The sequence below is a fragment of the Charadrius vociferus genome, unplaced genomic scaffold, assembly GCF_000708025.1.
Source record: "Charadrius vociferus isolate BGI_N301 unplaced genomic scaffold, ASM70802v2 scaffold917, whole genome shotgun sequence".
NCBI classification, from domain to species: domain Eukaryota; kingdom Metazoa; phylum Chordata; class Aves; order Charadriiformes; family Charadriidae; genus Charadrius; species Charadrius vociferus.
Genome location: NW_009649175.1, coordinates 1,179,169 through 1,197,310, shown reverse-complemented (window position 1 = coordinate 1,197,310; position 18,142 = coordinate 1,179,169). Strand labels below are relative to the sequence as shown.

Sequence of the window (18,142 nt, the reverse complement as noted above, 5' to 3'; positions counted from 1 at the left end):
TTTCACAGAAAAACGTTTCATTAAAGGGGATAAGAAGGTTAGGTCTAAATTTTAACCCCTGAAACTGTTATCTTAAACATGACTTTGAAATGAATGATGTTCAGTTTGTTATCGAAGTAGTCCATAGAAGTAATTGTTAATGAGAATTTTTGCTGTGGCTAAATGTTCCATACTAAAACTGGGAATTAATGTAAATATCAAGACTTATCAAGTGACGCAAACACGTAAGTAAATTTGCTAGTCTGGAAACTGTTACATGACATTCAAGAACAAACAGTGGATGGAATTCACTAATTAAAAATCTCAAAATCGAAGTCAACTGCGAGGAGGCAGCTATACTATGCTATGCTGCATTTCTTATTATGTAGCAGTTTAGGCTATAACCATCATGTCATCCTGACTGAATTCATTCATATTAGTAGTAGATCCTCCATACTCTCTCCAGCTCAGCCTCTCTTCAGCCCCTAAACTCCTCCTATTTGAAGAAAAAGACATAAAACAAGAATATAGACCTTGGATTTGTTGCCAGTGAAATAAAGATGCTGATTTCATTACTATTAATCTCAGTGCAGTTTAACGGGTGGTCTGGGGGCACGAGGGAGCTGTATCCCACCTTGCCGGCAGCAAAAAGGTGACATCCTTTGACAGCCTCAAAGACGTTTGGTGAGACATCGGGCTGGGCTGGGAGGTGAGACTGGGCTAGAGATTGCTTCACTTTCTTTACATCAACAAGACACAGGGCCCTTTCTTCTCCTGGAAACAAAAATGGTTACGTTTTGTCAGGGGAAAACTCCCTATTCTCTGCTAAAGTCTGTTCTGTTACCTAAGCAGCAGCTTATCATTACAGGCTGTTACTGTGGTAACAGTCACAAGGTACCATGTAGAATTCATTCCATATTATTCCTATTAAAAGTGAAACAGAAAACTTAGAAAAACCCAACCACACAATAGGCAGTAAATCCACTGGGAGAACCACCACTCCCTCCATGGATTATTAGCGTCGCTAAGGTCTAGCAGATCACAATAACAGTGGCCTCATTAGGACACTTTTCAAAATTAGCCAGGAATTTTTCTTTTACCCTTCAGAACTTCTTAAAGCACAAGGTGCTTTAGCCTCTCTGTGCCAACAGAACCAGCAATGGATTTCCAAGTGCCCGAACAAATTGCATTATAGGCCAAGCCCAATTCCTCTCAGAAGTCTAGCGACGCAGTAATGTACCCTTCTCCTATTTTTGTGTGAGATTTTCTTTTTCAAATTGTTTTTTTCTCTACCCCCACAAATAAAGCACGGGCACCTTAAATCTTTACAAGGGGAAAAACACAGAACAAATAGAACCAGAGAGAGAATTTGGTTTTCATTCTCTACAAATGTCATATAGACACTTGATAATTTGGGCTTTCAGATGAAGATACGCCCTAATGTTCAGCATGCCTATATCAGTGTAGGAAGGATTATGTCTGGAAAACCACAGATGGAGAGATTAAAGCTGGTGTTACTTTCATAAGGGAATCTTAAACAAACCATAAAAGAAGTCCCAATTTTGTTCCATGGATTACTGTTTAGACCAAGAGCAGTTAAGAGTTGTTTGCCCTAGGCCATAGTGATCACATCGTGATCCTCCAATGGTTAACTATGTTAAAAAGAAAGGTTATGTACTGATTAGGAAGAGATATGCGCAGTGATCAGCTCAACACTTTTGAAATTGAACTTACTTAAAATGACTAACCCCTAAACTGGAAATGTTTTGTCTCTGGTTTCTCCCTCCCTCAGCTTTGGAAACAGAAATCACTGTCTCATGAAGGTTTAACTGAACCTTCATCCACATATTCATTGACAAGAAAACCTCAGACTACTGTGTTAACCACAGTAACTGATTCCTGAAAATATACCGGTAAAAAAAAGAAAAAAAGCCTGTAATGAATCTCAAGGACAGCCTCCAGCCCTTTGGCCCCGCAGTACTCCGAGCAGTACAGTGCAATCACCATATATTTACTGCAGGACAAACGGTAACATATAGCCCCCCTACCTGCTATCATGAGTAGCTTCTCCAGATCCTTGATGAGGTGAATTTGGAAGACAGCACCCATTCCTGGGATGTGCGTTAAGGAGTTCTTCAGTACATTCAGGGCATAAAGACCTTCTTCTGCACCCACCAGTACTACCTACAGCGACAACAGGAAAAAAATAAAAATAGCACTACATGAGGAGAGCCAGGAACGCTCCAAGAGCAAACTTGGACGATACCGTTTACCAGCGCAGAGGAAAAACAAACCAACAAACAAGTCTATAATTACACAGATCGCTGTTAAGATACCAGTTCCATAAATGACATAACCGATACTCAGAAAGGCCCAACTGAACATTGTCATTACCTGGTCACTGAAGGGCATAGTGCAATTTATATCCAAACGGTCTTCACCCTCCAGCTTCAGCAGGGAGTTTCCAAGCAATTTCTGTAAATGACAAAACGGTATTTTTTTTGTTGAGTTAATCTTGCTGGTTTTCTCTGTTAGTATTTTAACAATGTAAGGTCATTATTTCAGACAGGCAAAACGCTTGGCACAGATATCATTTTCTCAGGAAGCTAAAAGTTGCAAGGATACCTCCTACAAAAAAATTAAACTTTTATGTACCTGAAACAGATTCAGGCAAACCAATCAGAATTAATCTAAACTCAGACAGAATCTATTGTTGTCCCTATGCTTTCCCTTTCCCCCAGTCTCCTGCAAAGGAGCAGTAAAGTTTTCCTAGGGGAAGGATTAAAAAAAAGTCCAAATGTTGGTGGGAGCATGTATTTTTCCTCAGAGACAAAAGGAATGCCAGCATGAGAGAAGAGATTGTCCCTGCCTCCGAAGCTAACATTTTAACACGCAACGCCATAAAATCAAATCTCCCTTTATCAGAAAAGAGAGAGTTATCAATGCAACAATGATGAAAAAGACTATCCAAAACCAAAACAACTCCACTTAACTTCTTATTCTTATCAGGAATAAAATTTAAACTAAAAAACAGACACACACACACCCCTCCAAGAAACTAAAAAACCCCGACCCCGTAAGAATGGGAGAGGAGGGAGCTTTTTGCTTCTTTCTTTCTTTCAAGGCTCGCTCATTCCATGTGGTACATTATGAGACTGGATTTAAACCATGTCCTAACTGCTCACTCTTCCTTTTCTGTTTGCTGGAGTTACAGAGATGTAATTTTGGGATCCTCTTACGATACTCCCCAAGTCTAAAGAAGGGTATTGTGATACAAAGCATCAGTCTCACAATGAACTGGCTTCCTGGTGCTCGTATTGTACACCGTAAGGCAGAAGTAATAACTTACCTTCAGTTAAACCTCAGTATGTCAAATACTGAAAAATTATTTTTCAAAACTCTGCTCCCTCCCAGAATATTTTATTATTAAATGAAACTTTTATACTCACAGCATCAGCCTCAGCTTTTTCTCTGGAAACTCTCCCACCTGCCACTATTGATTCCAGTGCTGTGACCCAGCGCTGTTTGTCAGGGAAGCTGGGTGCTAACAGGTAGAGTGTTCTACCAGGCCAGCAAGTGGTGTGTGGATGAGACTCCAATTTTAGGATATATGGCACATCTGAGATGTTATATAGATAGAATAAGACTTAGATTAGTTTTTGGAATAGTGTCAGTGGACTTAAAATCAACACCTTTCAGCCTCATTGGAGAGAAGTTGTACTTATCATGATGTGTTACCATGGCAATTTATACACAGGTTTCTCCTTTACAGGTCCTGCACAGGCTAGCTACTTAAAGCTAAATATCAGCTGGGTGTATGCAATCCATACATACAATGCTGTCTCTACTACATCAAATTAATTTCTTGCCTTTTATTCCAAAGAGAAATACCATTGTGGAAAAAAAGCACAAAACCAGCCACTTGACTACAGTTTTCCCTGTACTGTTCAAGAAAATTCTGTAAAAATTGGTTATGGAAACCTTTGTTTTTAACAATCTGTATCCTTTAATGTTAAAGTCAAGACATACATAATCTTTTCATCAGTTCTATTCAATACATACAAATCAAAACATCAACATTTTTTCATAATAAGAGACTGTATACACCCCACAGTATTCCTAAGTTAATGACCTTCTGGTTAGAGCACAATGGTGGCATGAATTATGACACTCGATAGACAGCATTAAGAGAAGAAATCTAAATAAACCAAGTGCTTTTAAGTATGTTACAAACTCTTAAAATTTACTTCCATTTGGCTTGATGATTATATTATTCACAGTTCAACTACCATGACAGAAGCGACCGCCCATGTGTAACTAATCTAGATGACTGACCTATTCACCTAATTCAAATAGAGGTAACCTCAAAATTACACAGTTACAGAACGAAAGTTAAAGGGAGAAAACTTTGTTCAGCTAAACAGAATGCCAAGGGATGGCAAGCCAGATGACATCCATTTGACCTCAGCTACGTAAGATTCTCACCTGTCTTTGCTGTATTGGTAAGTTCGGTAGCTCCTACAGCTCCGTGTACAGTTACATCACCGTCAGGAAGGCAGAGCTCAAATTCCTCCAGAGGCCTCTGTCCAGCTGCAGGGGAATGGGGAGATAGATTAAGAAAGAACGAACAAGTAGCAAGAAAATAATTGTGATAGCAAAATGGAAGTGGATACAGACAGCATGTTTCACAACTGGATTATTATGCCATACCAGCTAATAAAACTGTTAAGGATCTAGAAAAACAACAATGTTGCCTTATTAGAGAAGATTTAGCTAAATTAGGCATGGCCACAGCAAGCAGTAACAATCTTTAAGCCTCTCAACTCACCAAACAATATCTGAAGATTAAAAGAAATGTTCTTGCTAGAAATGCTAAGTTACCTTCTCTTGCTTCTGCATCATAAATGAGCACTTTCGTTCCTTCCAGGACAATATACTTCCGGTCCCAGCCCTGCTGCCCACGCTTATTATTCCTGAAGAAAAAAAAGCACAAAGCCATGTTGGATCTTCTGCTTGGATTCTCAATAAAACGAGCATGCAACTCCTAGAAAGACAAATTTCAGTGCTAATACGTAATTGTAATGGGCGTGTACCAATTACCACATTGTAAGAGCCAGGATAATATAAGGAACTATTCCAAATGTTTCAGCACCTGATATGGCACCAAGATGCATGTTTATACCTTGGCACTTTCATCCATCCTTCAAGACGTAGACTGCTGCTTGGCTCCTTCAGCTGCAGACCGGGAGAATTCATTTTATCCCGGCAGAATGCTTCAGAGAAGTGCGTGGCATATTCTGCTGGCAGTCCACAAGTAGCTGGCAAGCAAGTTGAGCATTTTGGGTGACACATCACCTGGCACTCTGACAAAAGGACAGAGAAAAACTTCTGTTGAATGACAAAAAAATCATGACACAGCTGCCTCAACTTCTGAGCACAAACCCCAGCTTTTCCAAGAATCTCCCTCTACCCTAAACCATCAGGTGTTTTCTAAGGTAGGATGTTTGCACCAACTAGTTTCAAAGTCTTCATACTTGGTCCTTTCTTCAGCTTTCACTGAAAATCTGTTCTAGACGGCCGATGCTTTTTCATTCAACCGTCCAGTTACACGTTGTTTATGCACACACTCTGCTCTTACCAAGACATTTAGACGCTTGCCGTCCAAAGTGCACAGTATCCAGACACACCGCACATTTTGTTGCTCTCATATTTAGCCCCACATTAAAACGATGTGGGATATTATGATGCATTCGCTCTTTCAGGCGTCGGCTGTACTCTGGAAGTGACAAAATTTATTATCAGGATGAAAACTGTGATAGGGATGAAAATTATAGAAAGTTTTGGCATTTAAGGCCTACACAGACACTATTTTCCTTTGCAATCTGCAAATCTTAAGCTACATTACCACCTCAGTGATTACCTTATACAGATGCACAGAACGTGCCACTTGAGAACAGACTGTGGAACTGAAACGGCTAATGTTTGGTGTAGCAAGATTATGTCAATCAAACCATCTAAGCTTCAAGCCTGCACTTAGCTCCAATTCTTACAATGTGCTAAACTAATCTCTCAATTTTGCTTACAGCTAACAAACCCTTCAACACCTATAATGGTGTAATCAATACACAGCAGGCCGTCTTCATACAGCCTTCATGCTAACCATCAGTGCCAGCGTATCTTCAAGTGTACCTAAAATCCCTGTTAGCGGATCTATACTGAACACAGTTTATCCTTCAAGGCATGGTCTTTTACTGATGAACGTGGTTCTCTTCCCTGCCCACCATCTGCCTCTGAGGACGTCTTCCCATGCCAATGTTACCCGTCCTTGTGCCATAGCACCCTCTGCCTCCCCAGCAGCTATCTGTGATGGCTGGACCAGTTTGTGGGTTCTGGTTTTTTCCAACTAAAGGCTGGAGGTTTTAGTTCAGAGACTCTGGGCTCAACACGCACTCTGGAACACCGGATAACTAAGAACAAATGAGCAGAGCCCTCAATCCTTTGATTTTTTTCTGATGATTCTCTCCCCTCCATTCTCAAGGATATAGAAGGGTATCCCCTTTTTCTAGTTAACAGGATATCAATGTCATCTTTGACCTGGTATCTTCCTTTTATGCCTAACTGATTTTTTTTTCCCTTTACCAAAAGTCTTGATAGAATCTTTCAGCTCAGCAGAACGAATCTGCAGCTTAGACAAGTGAAAAATGTTAACTGCTAAGAAACAGCCATAAATCCTTTTGATCAATGCAGACAGTAGTACAGAAAAAACATACTCCCTTGAGTATCATCTGATACTCCTAGCATGACAAAAATCTGATTTTGAAATTAAAAAAAAAAAAAAGAGATAGCGTTAAAACAGTAGACCAAAAAACAGTAACAGAGAAGTTCACCACGAACCTACCCTCTGGTGTGGATGATTCCTTCCTGCGACTGGAGGGTGGAGCTAGCAAACTGATCGGAGTAGGCTGATGCTCTGGGGAGCGGACTATGGCAGACATGATGATCTGCTGCCTGGCTGTGGCTGGAGTAGATGGATGAGGGTGGTCTGATATTTTCCGATGAGCAGCTACAGACGAGATAAATGCCACTCATTAACATAACCAATACGAAACACTAGTTGAGAGCAGTGGTTCTGTGTAACCGTTCAGTGGTTACAACCCACAGAAAAAAGTGTAGCCTTACTGCATCTTCACAGCAGTAGATAAGAATTAAACGACATATGTTATTGCTATAGCGGCACACAATTAAAGGCACGTTTTCAGACCAAAAACGTGCGTCTCCTTCCAGATTCACCTTTTCTATTAACCCCTACCTTCTTCACGAGCAGATCTGAGTTCAATGCGTGTTTTCTGTAGAGCCTCCTCCAGCTCAGCAGAACGAGCCTTCTCCTTCTCCAGTGCCACTTTCAGCTCATTGTATTGCAGGGGAACCTGTGTGGGTAAAGAAGGGTCCTCTTTCCGCCGACTAAACAGGCCCTAGCAACAGAAACACACAGACAACTCCTAACTCCTAGTAAGAGATGGCTTAAACTAGGCAAAGTGAAACTAGCTAGTGGCAGTCCGGCCAGAGGGCCTAATGGTAAGTCTGATTTTTAGTTCATATTGGATGGATGGATTTTTAGTTCTTATTGGCACTGGAGAGAAAATGTTGAGATATGGATTAATTTAAAGAGGGACGTACATTACCTGTTAGTACTCACACCTTGAGTTTCCGAAAGCATCTAAACAGAGGATCTCAAAATATGTGGTTAAAATTAAATTACTGAATTCAAAATGACAGAACGGCTTATGACAAAGATGTGACACAAGTCACATCACCTGACTAATCAATCCTATGCTCTAACTACAAGACAACCACTCTAGATACACAATATGTTCATACACGCATACATACTTACCATTAAAAAAAAAAAGCATGGTTAAAATTCTGTGTTCCTACAGCCTCACTGAGGTGTAGCTACTGGGTTGTAACCTAAATATTGTAAGGATAACAAAATGCTGGAAAAGCCACGTTCTGCCTAGTAAAGTTTGCGTTCAGCGACTTAGAATGCTCTTAAATGAGGACACATTTGCGTTACACAACGAAAGATAAAACAGCGTATTATGAATACACAGCACGTAACTAATCACAAAACCATCGCTGCCATGCCTCTCAAACCTTACTCACCCACCTTTTTCTTTTTCGCTGGTTGGTCCATCTTTGCCTGCAGGAAATCAATGAGTTTGGTTTGCTGAGAAATAGTGCCCTCCATTTTCACTTTTTCATGGGAATAGAGAACCTGTGAACCACACACACACACGAGAAATTTCATCTTAATAGAGTAAACAGATAACTCAATAGCAGAATAGAGCTAAAAAATAGCATAAGGAAAGTGTCACACAGAAATAGTAGATCACATCCAAAAAACTCCACAGGAAGCGGGGTTTTAGGATGGGGAGCACTGAGTCCCACCCACTGTTCCCTCACCCTCACCTGAATGTTTTCTAGCTGATATTCCAGGTCGCTTCTTTCAGTCTTGAGAAGATCTGCTCGATCTAGAGCCTCTTGCAGACCTTGAGTTAGGCGGAAGATGTGATTCTTTTGCAGATCCATTTGCTGCTGCAGTTTTGCCTGCTGTTAACAGGAAAACAAAGGCCAGTGTTTTGCTTTTGTTGTTTGCTTGTTTTTAACTAAAAGCTATTAAATGTTGTAACTCCGTGTAAAATAAGCATCTCTGCAGAACTTAAAAGTAAACAGAATTCTTTAATAGCTGGAAAACTACAATACTCTAAAACTTTTCCTTCCCTTCAGAACACGTTATGACTAAACAAGCATTTCTATGCAGTGTATTTGTATTCATTTGTAGCAACACCATTTCTTTCAACTGCATGTTCAAGTTGTTTGTTTTTTTGAGCATTTAAAATCGTGTAATTGTTAATTAGCCTGCACATACATGAAGAATTTCTCTATGCCATTTTCTCAAGATCTCTACAGAGTCACCAGAGGCCATCTCAGTACTTTACAATAATAAAAAAAAAAAATCTTTCCTATAAATCAGTATAAACTCCCTCCTCTATAGTCATATAAGATAAGGAAAATTACGTCCAACTGTTTACATCTTTGTCTCCAACCGAAAACAGAAAAGGGCACATGATAAACTGCTCATAATTCTTCCAGGTTTTATACTTTCTTGATGAGAAAGTCCCCGAGTATGAAAAACATTAACGCTCATATGTTATGAAGCAAGAGCCCGAAATCCTCCACTGTGATGCACACTGGAGCTCTCAACTCCGGGATAACTTGTCAGTACCCCAGGTACACCAAAAGGCTCTAATTGCCCCATCTAATTGCCTGTAACCATCCTCCCCTTGAAATTCTCCTCTGCAACACCTTCCCCCCCTACCCAGGTCTGGCTGCTTGCATTCCATGTCTCACTGATACGGTGCAGGTGTGTAACCTTGCAGGAGACTTCTGTGAAGGAAGCTAAATGAAAAACGAGCTGTGAGAAGCCTCACCTGTGGCCTCCACACATGCACCCTCAGCACATTGACTTGAGAGTTTTTAGGCTATGGTCCTTCCACTTGGTGCGGTCAGAGCTATGTTGTAAGAAAGCTGTGCCTGAGCACAGACCTTGTCCTGCAGACCTGACCTAGGATGTGCCTCATCACTACAGGCTTCTGTAATATCACTGGGCCACTGGCTGAACCTGATTACCTTCACCGAACCTGCTCTGCTCTTCTTGTTCAGGTACTGTGGGACTGTGCCCACTGGCTGCAAGGTCCCTGTCCTTGCCTGACGTGCCGTCACCCTTGGCTCCCAGCTCACCATCCCTTGAGGAGCAGTTCACTTTTACTGCTCCCTGACATGGCCGTACACTTTGCGAAGGTTTAAATGAAAACAACCCCCCCAGCTATATTAATCTGCCTCGTTACATAGAAGGATGGATGCATAACACTGCTAATCACACAACTTCCCCCCCTCAAGATGTGGAACCTCCTTCTGAATTTATAACATGAATTTCCAAGGTTACCTCCTCCAGAAGCCTCTGCTTGAGCTCCCTTTCTGTCTCAAGCTTCTGTTGTAAACTGCGTGCATTCATCTCCAACATAGCATGCTTCTTCTCCAGGTCATTGAGCTAGGCAGGTGCCATAGATGGTTAGAATAACATAGAAGACTAATAAAAACAGCGTTCCACATCTTAAAATCCAACTTCACCAAGCACACACTAAAGAAAAATGACACACTTATCCTTTACTTACTATAAGGGGGAAACCCAAACAAACAACATTGTGGTATGCCATTGCTCTAATGCAGATATCAGGTTATTGAAGGACTTCATTATTCACTCCAGGCACTGTAGGCTGCTTTCTGCTTCAGTCTTTTTCAAAAGGAAATCCAAGGTCTTTGGCTCGAAGATAAAATTCTATGACCTCCAGTCTTTTTAATTTGCTCTAACATCTTGAAAAAGCTGCTCAAGACCGCATTTCTACAAGTAAATCTCTAGAAAAGTATCTCATCTAATTATGAAAGTCTAGGGCTGAAAGTTACTCACCTTATCAGAGAGGCTCTCAGCTTTGAGTTTTTGTTCCTTTAGTGCTTGCTGGAGGGCTAGAATCTCTGCCTTGTGTTCTTTGACAGCTAGTTCTACCACCTGGCGAGATTCAGTAATACGCTGATCTGCTCTCACTCTGTATTAAAATGGAAAATAATGTTATCTAACTCCTTTCTGGGCTTGACCTCTTCCTAGCATGCAGTGGCATCAATAACTCTTTCAGGAGTTTGCCTCAAATTCAAGATGTTACTTTATAAAGCCAGACTGTTTGCTGCAACACTTTTATATTATATAACCCTGTTCCTGCCCCTGCTAGAACTCCAGCCTGAAAATTTCAAGACCCCACGGGAACAGTTGGGAGCAAAGACTATTATTCCATATAATAAAGTAGAAGATAATAAATCAAGACATTTTATAAATTGCAATGATAAATACCACTCCCCATGAATCGCTCACTTGCAAAGAAACAAAAGGAACAATATCGCTGGTGAATGACTATTAACTAATAAACCATTTTTAGAACTACCTCACAAGAATTTATATTTAGTTCCAACTCCCATATCCTATTCTAAATATAATTTTTGTACAAGCTTCTATAGAAAGTTAATAAAAGAAGGAGGAGGGGGGAGAGACCTGCTCTGTTTCTCAGTATCCAGCATCCTCTGCAACTCTCTAACTCGACATTCAAACTGGGACTTCTCATCCCCTAGAACACTTCTCCATGCTTCCCACTGCCGCTCTTTCTCCAAGAGTTCATCATTCAGGGCCTCCAAGTCCATTACTTGCTCCTCCAGCATTGTACATGTTGTCTTCAAGGCCTCCATAGTCTAAAAATAAATCCTTCTATCAATTCTCACATCCCACATCAAGCGTGCACTTTAAGCTTCAGCCTTACCATTTAAATTGCAGTACATGCAAATTGGCAGCAAACATAAGCTGGTAAATCACAACCCATTTATTTCAAGGCTTCCATACATTCACTTGTGACTGCCGTTAATGTCAGTTCTATCTCATTATGACAATTCTGAAATTTCCAGGGTCACAAAATTAAAATGAATAATTCTAAGTCACAATATCTCCAGAGTGCGATATTTCTAAATAAAATTGCATAAAAATACAATGGGAAATACCTACAGTTTCCATTCACTCAACTGCTCTGGGAAGGAAGGCTTAAATGATAAATGGTTTAAGCCATTGCTCCAGAAGCATATTCATTCCTTACAGACTTCCAGATTTGAAAAAAATTTTTGCCTTTCCAATAATTAGCTAGCTATCACGAAGAGACTGTGATCCAGACTTATAAAACCTTACTTGTTTCTGACTGGTAAGCTGCATTTCTCTCTCAGTGATCTCCCGACGGAGATGGTCAACTTCACTTCGCAACTGGACAACCTCATCACTGGCCCCTGAGGCCTCATCAAGTTGTTTGGACAGGAAGAAATTCTGATTGTTCAGTTCTGCATTGTCTTCAGTGAGCTGGTTCAGCTGCTCTTCCAAATCCGTAATCACCTAGAAAGAAAAATAATTAAATTACATGTCAGTGAGTACCGTTTTTTGAAAAAGTGTTCTCCTCTCACAGAACCATTTACTGCCAAGAAAAGACACAACGTGCTTTTTTTTTTTTTCTTTTTCAAATTTAAACAAAAGCAATATTGTAATGGTAGATTTTATGCACAGGAGTCTATTTCAATTAGGAATAGAATTTTGTTTCTTACAAAAACTAGCTTGATTTTTTTGCATTTGGTTTGGAATACAAATACGCTGCAATGAAATTTATTACTTGAGAGAGAAGTGTCACATCTAAAGCACCGGATTGGGAGTCAGGAGTTCTGGTTGTATTCTCAGATCTGCTGATGACTTAGTGTGCCTTTACCAAAGCACTTTACCTTTTCTTGCCTCAATTTTCCCTTAAATGAAATGAGGCTAATACCTCTCAGAGAGACTTGAAGCGTGATATTTAAGAAAACTGAACAAGAGGAGCAATACAGGCAGTACAATCTGATGAATCTGCCTTTGTAAACATGCAATTGTTTACATTACTATATGTAACACTGCATGTAACCAGGAAAAGCAGAAAAAAATCAAGAAATACATTCTATCAAAGTAGCAGCATTATGGATGGCATCACAGGATATACGAAGACAGAAAAAAGTGTAGCAGCACAACAGACTAACAGAAACTCAGTGAAAAGTAAAAACTGCACAAGGACACTAGCCTTGCCTTTACTGAAGTTGAAGCGTCCATTTGTTTAATCAAAATAGCGTTATACTATATGCTTTAAACCACATTCCCCTTCAATTTAAAGAAAAATATGAACAATGGTGGGCCGTTTTCACAGTCCCATTTAGTTTTTACGAATAAAAGGCCATGAACACTGGATGGATGAAAACCTGTACCTCCTCCCAACTCAAAACCAATGTCATCACAACAGAAAAGAAAGAAACCTCAGTAGAATCTTGAAATCAGCTTAATAAAAAGAATTTCAGAAACTGGAAAGTTCTATACAATTCATATTCAAGTCTTATGAAGATGTTCTAGAGGCATTTTTGCCTAGATGTCAAAAAAAGTGAACAAGATACTTCATTAAATGGGAAAAATTAAAATCCCAGAGCACAGTTGGTCACACATTCAAATTTAAATGTTCCAATTTCCTACACAAGCCAAGGACTTAAATATCTAAAGCAGTAGAGCACAGAGCATACATCTCTTCTCAGCTATCTGGAAAGATGACAACCATTTCTTTTTGAAGAATCCGTAACGCATACATTGGCAGCCTTTTACCATACGTCTCCTAGACCTAAATTAACAGTATTTGATTTTTAAACTGTCAGCAGAAAAAGTCTAACTGACATTACTCCCTGCGGGGGGAAGGGAGTTCCTGCTACCCATATGTTTAGGGTCAAATCAAAACGATTCATACTCTAAACCACAACATTTCTCATGAAAGTCTGATTGTGTGATTGTTTCTTGAGCAGCCTTACTCCCCTATTCATACATTTTATTCTGTATTGTATGCATCAAGTTTTCAAACGCAGCCTGTATCATACAGATGTGTGTCTATATTGCTGTGGGGATAAGAACTTAGAAATGTATTTATACAAACAAAAAGGAACAAAAGAACATTAGTTTTTAGTGCTTTACCTACCATTCTTACAAGTAACATCTGAGATTTCTACTAACTGCCAGATGAGATTATCTCTTTTTCTTCTACTGTTCTTATTTTTATGTTTAACCACACCACATATCTAGGCAGTTTTAAGGCATCTTTTATACATCCATGGTTTCATTCCACATATATTTTATATATTAATGCATCTACTTTCTATAAAAATTATTAAACTAATTTTGAAATACAAGAAAGCAGAGATGGGGGAAACACAAAATTGATTGGGTGACATGCAGAGTTAATGTCAAACTACTTAACTAATTTTTAAAAACTGGCTGTATTTCAAGTTGATTTTATCCCTTAAGGATTGGAAGTTAAGCTCCCATTCACCTTTATTACATGTTCTGAGATTTTTACTTTTTTCCCTGAATATAACTAAAATTAAACCAGACCATTTTAAATTTCACTGTTACATTTCATCTAGTAGAAAATCTCTGGAAAACTTAAGACAAGTAACAAAGCAGTTAAGAAAGAAGAGTTCCGGAAGAAGTGACATGATCTCCTTTCTTGAATATTTTCCTGACAGTATATTCATTGACAATTCCAAAATGGCTTGGCTTAAATTCCAAACATATTATAACCTGTATAATGTCATCTATATAGATTGATAGATTTTATTTTTTTAAAAAGAGAGAAAATTTGTTCTTCTCAGTACAATTTTCCTATTTTCATGGGGAAAGGTGAAATTTGCTGACAAATCCAGTTTTTCAGTTATCTGCAGCTATGTATAACCCAATAGGGTTACGGAGTTTATAAATACTATAAAGTCTAAATAGTAATGGGTAATATTGACACAGGAAAATGGGACATGGTGTGAGATGCCTGTCCTGGGAACCAAGAAGAAAGAAGACACATCAAAAAAAGACATTTGATACGAAACGTTGTCTTAGGCACACGTACATACATACAACCTATGCCAGAATCCTGTACCTGAAAAGTTAATAGCTTTAGGTATTTTTCTTTTCAGTTAAGGAAATCCCCAGGCAAAAAAACCCAACAGATAAACTAACCAACCAACTCCGTGCTATTCTGGAGTTAAATATGTAAGTATATTAAAGGAAAGTCTGTAAGAAAACACTACTATACCCTTTAGAAACCCATCATATAATCACAAAAATCTTCACATTTAAAGTTTATAAAACAACCAAACACTTGAAAGCTTGGAAAAGCAATCCCAGACAATCTAAGCAGCCTTATCTGTGCCACTGTATCATTGCTCACAGAGCAACTGAAGTTTTCTCTTCAATCTATGCACATCTTCATCACAACTAATCCACAAAATAGAGATATAATGTAACTACACCACATTAATCTTGGCAGATTGTTCACTACATGCCACACCTAAGCACACAACTTATTTTTATACTGATACAGAAGTCTGTATCTCATTTTTAAATATTACAGAGCAACCCAAGCATAACAGCTCTTCAGCAAAAGTGACCGTATTCAGTACAATTCCCTCCCCATCACATAGTTTCAGAAAAACAAAGTGTTTATTGTGAGATTGTGCAGGTTCACAGCTATTATACCTGGCCCTACAAACTTCTCCAGGCACGAATCACGAATTAAATACCATAGCAATGAGCGCTTCAGGGCCGTGGTGATCAGGTTTGCCCATCAGACACAACGTACAAAATTTAATCCATATGCTCCACCTATCAAAACCACAGGCAAGATAATGAGGGAAAGGAGAAAAGGAAGCAGTTTGAGAATGCTACTAGCTGCAGTTTACAAAACTTCTCCATAACCTTATTCCTTCATGAAGACGTCCCAGTTCTCAGATGCCACCAACAAACGTGCAGGAAAATGCTAGGACACAGCAAGGTTGGCTGTTTCAGGATGCTATCAGCAGCATGTTATTTGGAGTTCAACGCAATTTTTCATGCAACCTTAATTCAGAACTTCCAGACTAATGCATAGTTTTACTCTACCCATTTCCACTTCTCCCCACCCCGACTACTCTTTACTAGAAAGCTAGCTGTCACAAGTAAAGAGGAACAAAAGAAAAAGCTATCTCTCAGCCTCAAATTGTTAAGAGGAGGAAGCAAGAGCAGGCATTAGACTCACTTCGTCTTAACCTACTCACATTTGGATCCGAGAGACAAAGGCTTTCTAGCTTTCTACCAACCATTGGAATGGAGCAGAACACCAAGCCTCTTAAAGAACACAGCTGCAGATAGGTACCAGTCTTGTCTCTCCACCTGTTTGATTGATACATAACAACAAACTCCTCACTTTCTTCCCCTTTCCACAGTCAGACAACGCCTGTGACTTGAAACATGTCTTACATGGAGATCTCAATCTCCAAAAACTCATCACGGCTTAGCTTGAGGGACATTGCTCTCGTTGGCAGCTGCAGAGCAGTAGGACATTGCACAGTCTGCATTCCTCCCCTTCCCACAGCAATCCATTAGTAAAACATAGAGCCTCCTGTACTCTTCCATCCAAGTTCCCAGAAGACGAGCTCCCTCTGCCAGCCACGAGCCTCATCCTCAAATGATGCCCACCCAGTAGCCAAATTTTTCTTTTTTCCCCACAAATTTAACAAAGCCATATAGAAGTTTTTGCCTGGGTATTAGCCTTGTTACAGTGCACAAGATCCCTTTCCTCTGAAACATAATTTAGCATTAAAGTACATAACATTTTTAGATACAATTTTGGAAGTTCTCAAGAACACAGATTATTCTTGTATGTCAACTCATCAAGCCAATGTGGAATTCAGGATCTCAGACCAAAGACTTTATGCATGACTAAAATTATACATGCGCCTAACGGGCTTGCAGTGTTAATGCCTCAATATCCAGTCTCACAGACAAATGTAGAATCAAGGCTGTTAATGCTTAAGATAGGAACACAAAATGATGACAAAACAGCCTCAAGGTCGGGAGATAAACCTTGTTTTATTGGAGAAATCTTGAATAAATGGAAATGCAGTGTCCAATTAGTATTAAGAAATGCCATTCTCCTTGCTAGAGTAAAAGCAACAGCTGTACCTGAAAAAAACCTAGAGGATTCAGATGGTGGTTCCCTGGAATAGCAACAGTATTTTACTAAGCTGAGTGTAAATACTTTATAGGATTGCTTTTCTTCTAAATATTTATAGACTTTACTGCTTGCTTACTGAATGTTTTATTTTTGAAACAGTTCTAATATTATTTAGGTAACTTAGTTGCATTTTTAATGTCAAATGCATTGATGATCCAAGAACAAACCGTAATTAAGAGGCAGGTGGAAATAACTGACAAATACATAAATTTTTCTATTTAAGAAAACGTCTTTTATTTCTAGATCTTTTTCTGATTGCCTAGAAAATACTTCCAACACTCAAATGGATCATATTTTTGATAGAAGAATTCTTTAAATGTCAGGAACCAGTCCTCCCCCCTCACCAGATTTGCTGGATGAGCTATCATCCAGAGTATGATAAAATATTGCTCTTTGTGTGTGCCTCTGTGCATGTGTACAGCAGGTACTACAATTTATTGTAATTTTATTGTAATTATGTCTCCTATTATTTCTTGCACAATTGAGAGACAGAGAAAGCAAAAGCTATAGCATTTTTGTTTTGACTCCCAATAGTGAAAAAGAGATGTCACGAGATGAAACAGTACAGAGCTATCAGAGCAACTGAATTTAAATTCACAAACAAGGCAGCAATTACACGCAACAATACAGCAATGGTCTCTACATATGCACCCCAAAACACAGCACATTTAAAATGAACAAATAGGAGAACCTAAAAAATGTCTACTTGGTCAGACCTCAGCAAAAGAAAGAACAAGAGTGCAATGAGGATACAAGGAGAGCAGACACACATTTGAAGTGTAAGCCTTCTCTACAACCAGAAGCTGTGACCTTTCTGAAGCTAAAGAAACAGAAGAAATAGCAAAGAAAGTAGACTAAGTACTTCTACTTATCTTTTGAACACTACAGAAGTGCTGAAGTAATACAATCTTTCAATTCCCCCCCCACTCCCCGTGTCATCTTATTTTCATAATTCCTAATCTTATTGAGAAGCCTGAAACAGCGTAAGAGTAAGTAAAAAATAATTCCATACCAAAGTTTGCCAGCGTAGTTCAAAGAGTTTGTTTGAGCTTAAAAAGGGTATCTTTTGAAAACTTGCTAAAAGAATAAACCCACTCATTATCATGCTGCGTAAGTAGCAGCATATTACAATTATTCCCTTAAGTGTTACCTTATTTTTAAAAGAGTGTAAATTTTAATCATCTTCAAGTAGAACCACATGGTCACCAAAACCCAAAGCCTGCATCATAGTGGTCATAATCAGATAAAATTGAGGCTGAAACACGGGGTGAAAGCACCATAATACACGTTGCCTGATCCCTCACTGTCAACAGAAGATCATCCTATATTTTCTCTCAGCGCCCCTCAATAGACAGGATGGACAGCCAGAACTACTCCTAACACAGAACAAGGAAGTTTCTATCCATAGTCAATTAAATTATACA

General features: G+C 39.2%; 1 protein-coding gene across 2 annotated transcripts in view; it reads right to left on the bottom strand.

Moving 5' to 3' along the window:
- CIT (citron rho-interacting serine/threonine kinase) overlaps positions 1–18,142 on the bottom strand; it is a 72,057-nt gene that overhangs the window by 6,616 nt on the left and 47,299 nt on the right. For both annotated transcript variants that reach the window (XM_009888597.1, XM_009888598.1), the window contains 16 exons: positions 11,819–12,016; positions 11,141–11,334; positions 10,508–10,643; positions 9,986–10,090; positions 8,449–8,589; positions 8,147–8,254; positions 7,289–7,451; positions 6,878–7,042; positions 5,618–5,755; positions 5,162–5,342; positions 4,861–4,952; positions 4,465–4,569; positions 3,429–3,598; positions 2,374–2,454; positions 2,028–2,163; positions 614–753 (listed from right to left, as the gene is read on the bottom strand). In XM_009888597.1, coding sequence (XP_009886899.1) covers positions 614–753; positions 2,028–2,163; positions 2,374–2,454; positions 3,429–3,598; positions 4,465–4,569; positions 4,861–4,952; positions 5,162–5,342; positions 5,618–5,755; positions 6,878–7,042; positions 7,289–7,451; positions 8,147–8,254; positions 8,449–8,589; positions 9,986–10,090; positions 10,508–10,643; positions 11,141–11,334; positions 11,819–12,016 — 2,253 coding nt within the window. The remainder of the gene's footprint in view (positions 1–613; positions 754–2,027; positions 2,164–2,373; positions 2,455–3,428; positions 3,599–4,464; positions 4,570–4,860; positions 4,953–5,161; positions 5,343–5,617; positions 5,756–6,877; positions 7,043–7,288; positions 7,452–8,146; positions 8,255–8,448; positions 8,590–9,985; positions 10,091–10,507; positions 10,644–11,140; positions 11,335–11,818; positions 12,017–18,142) is intronic.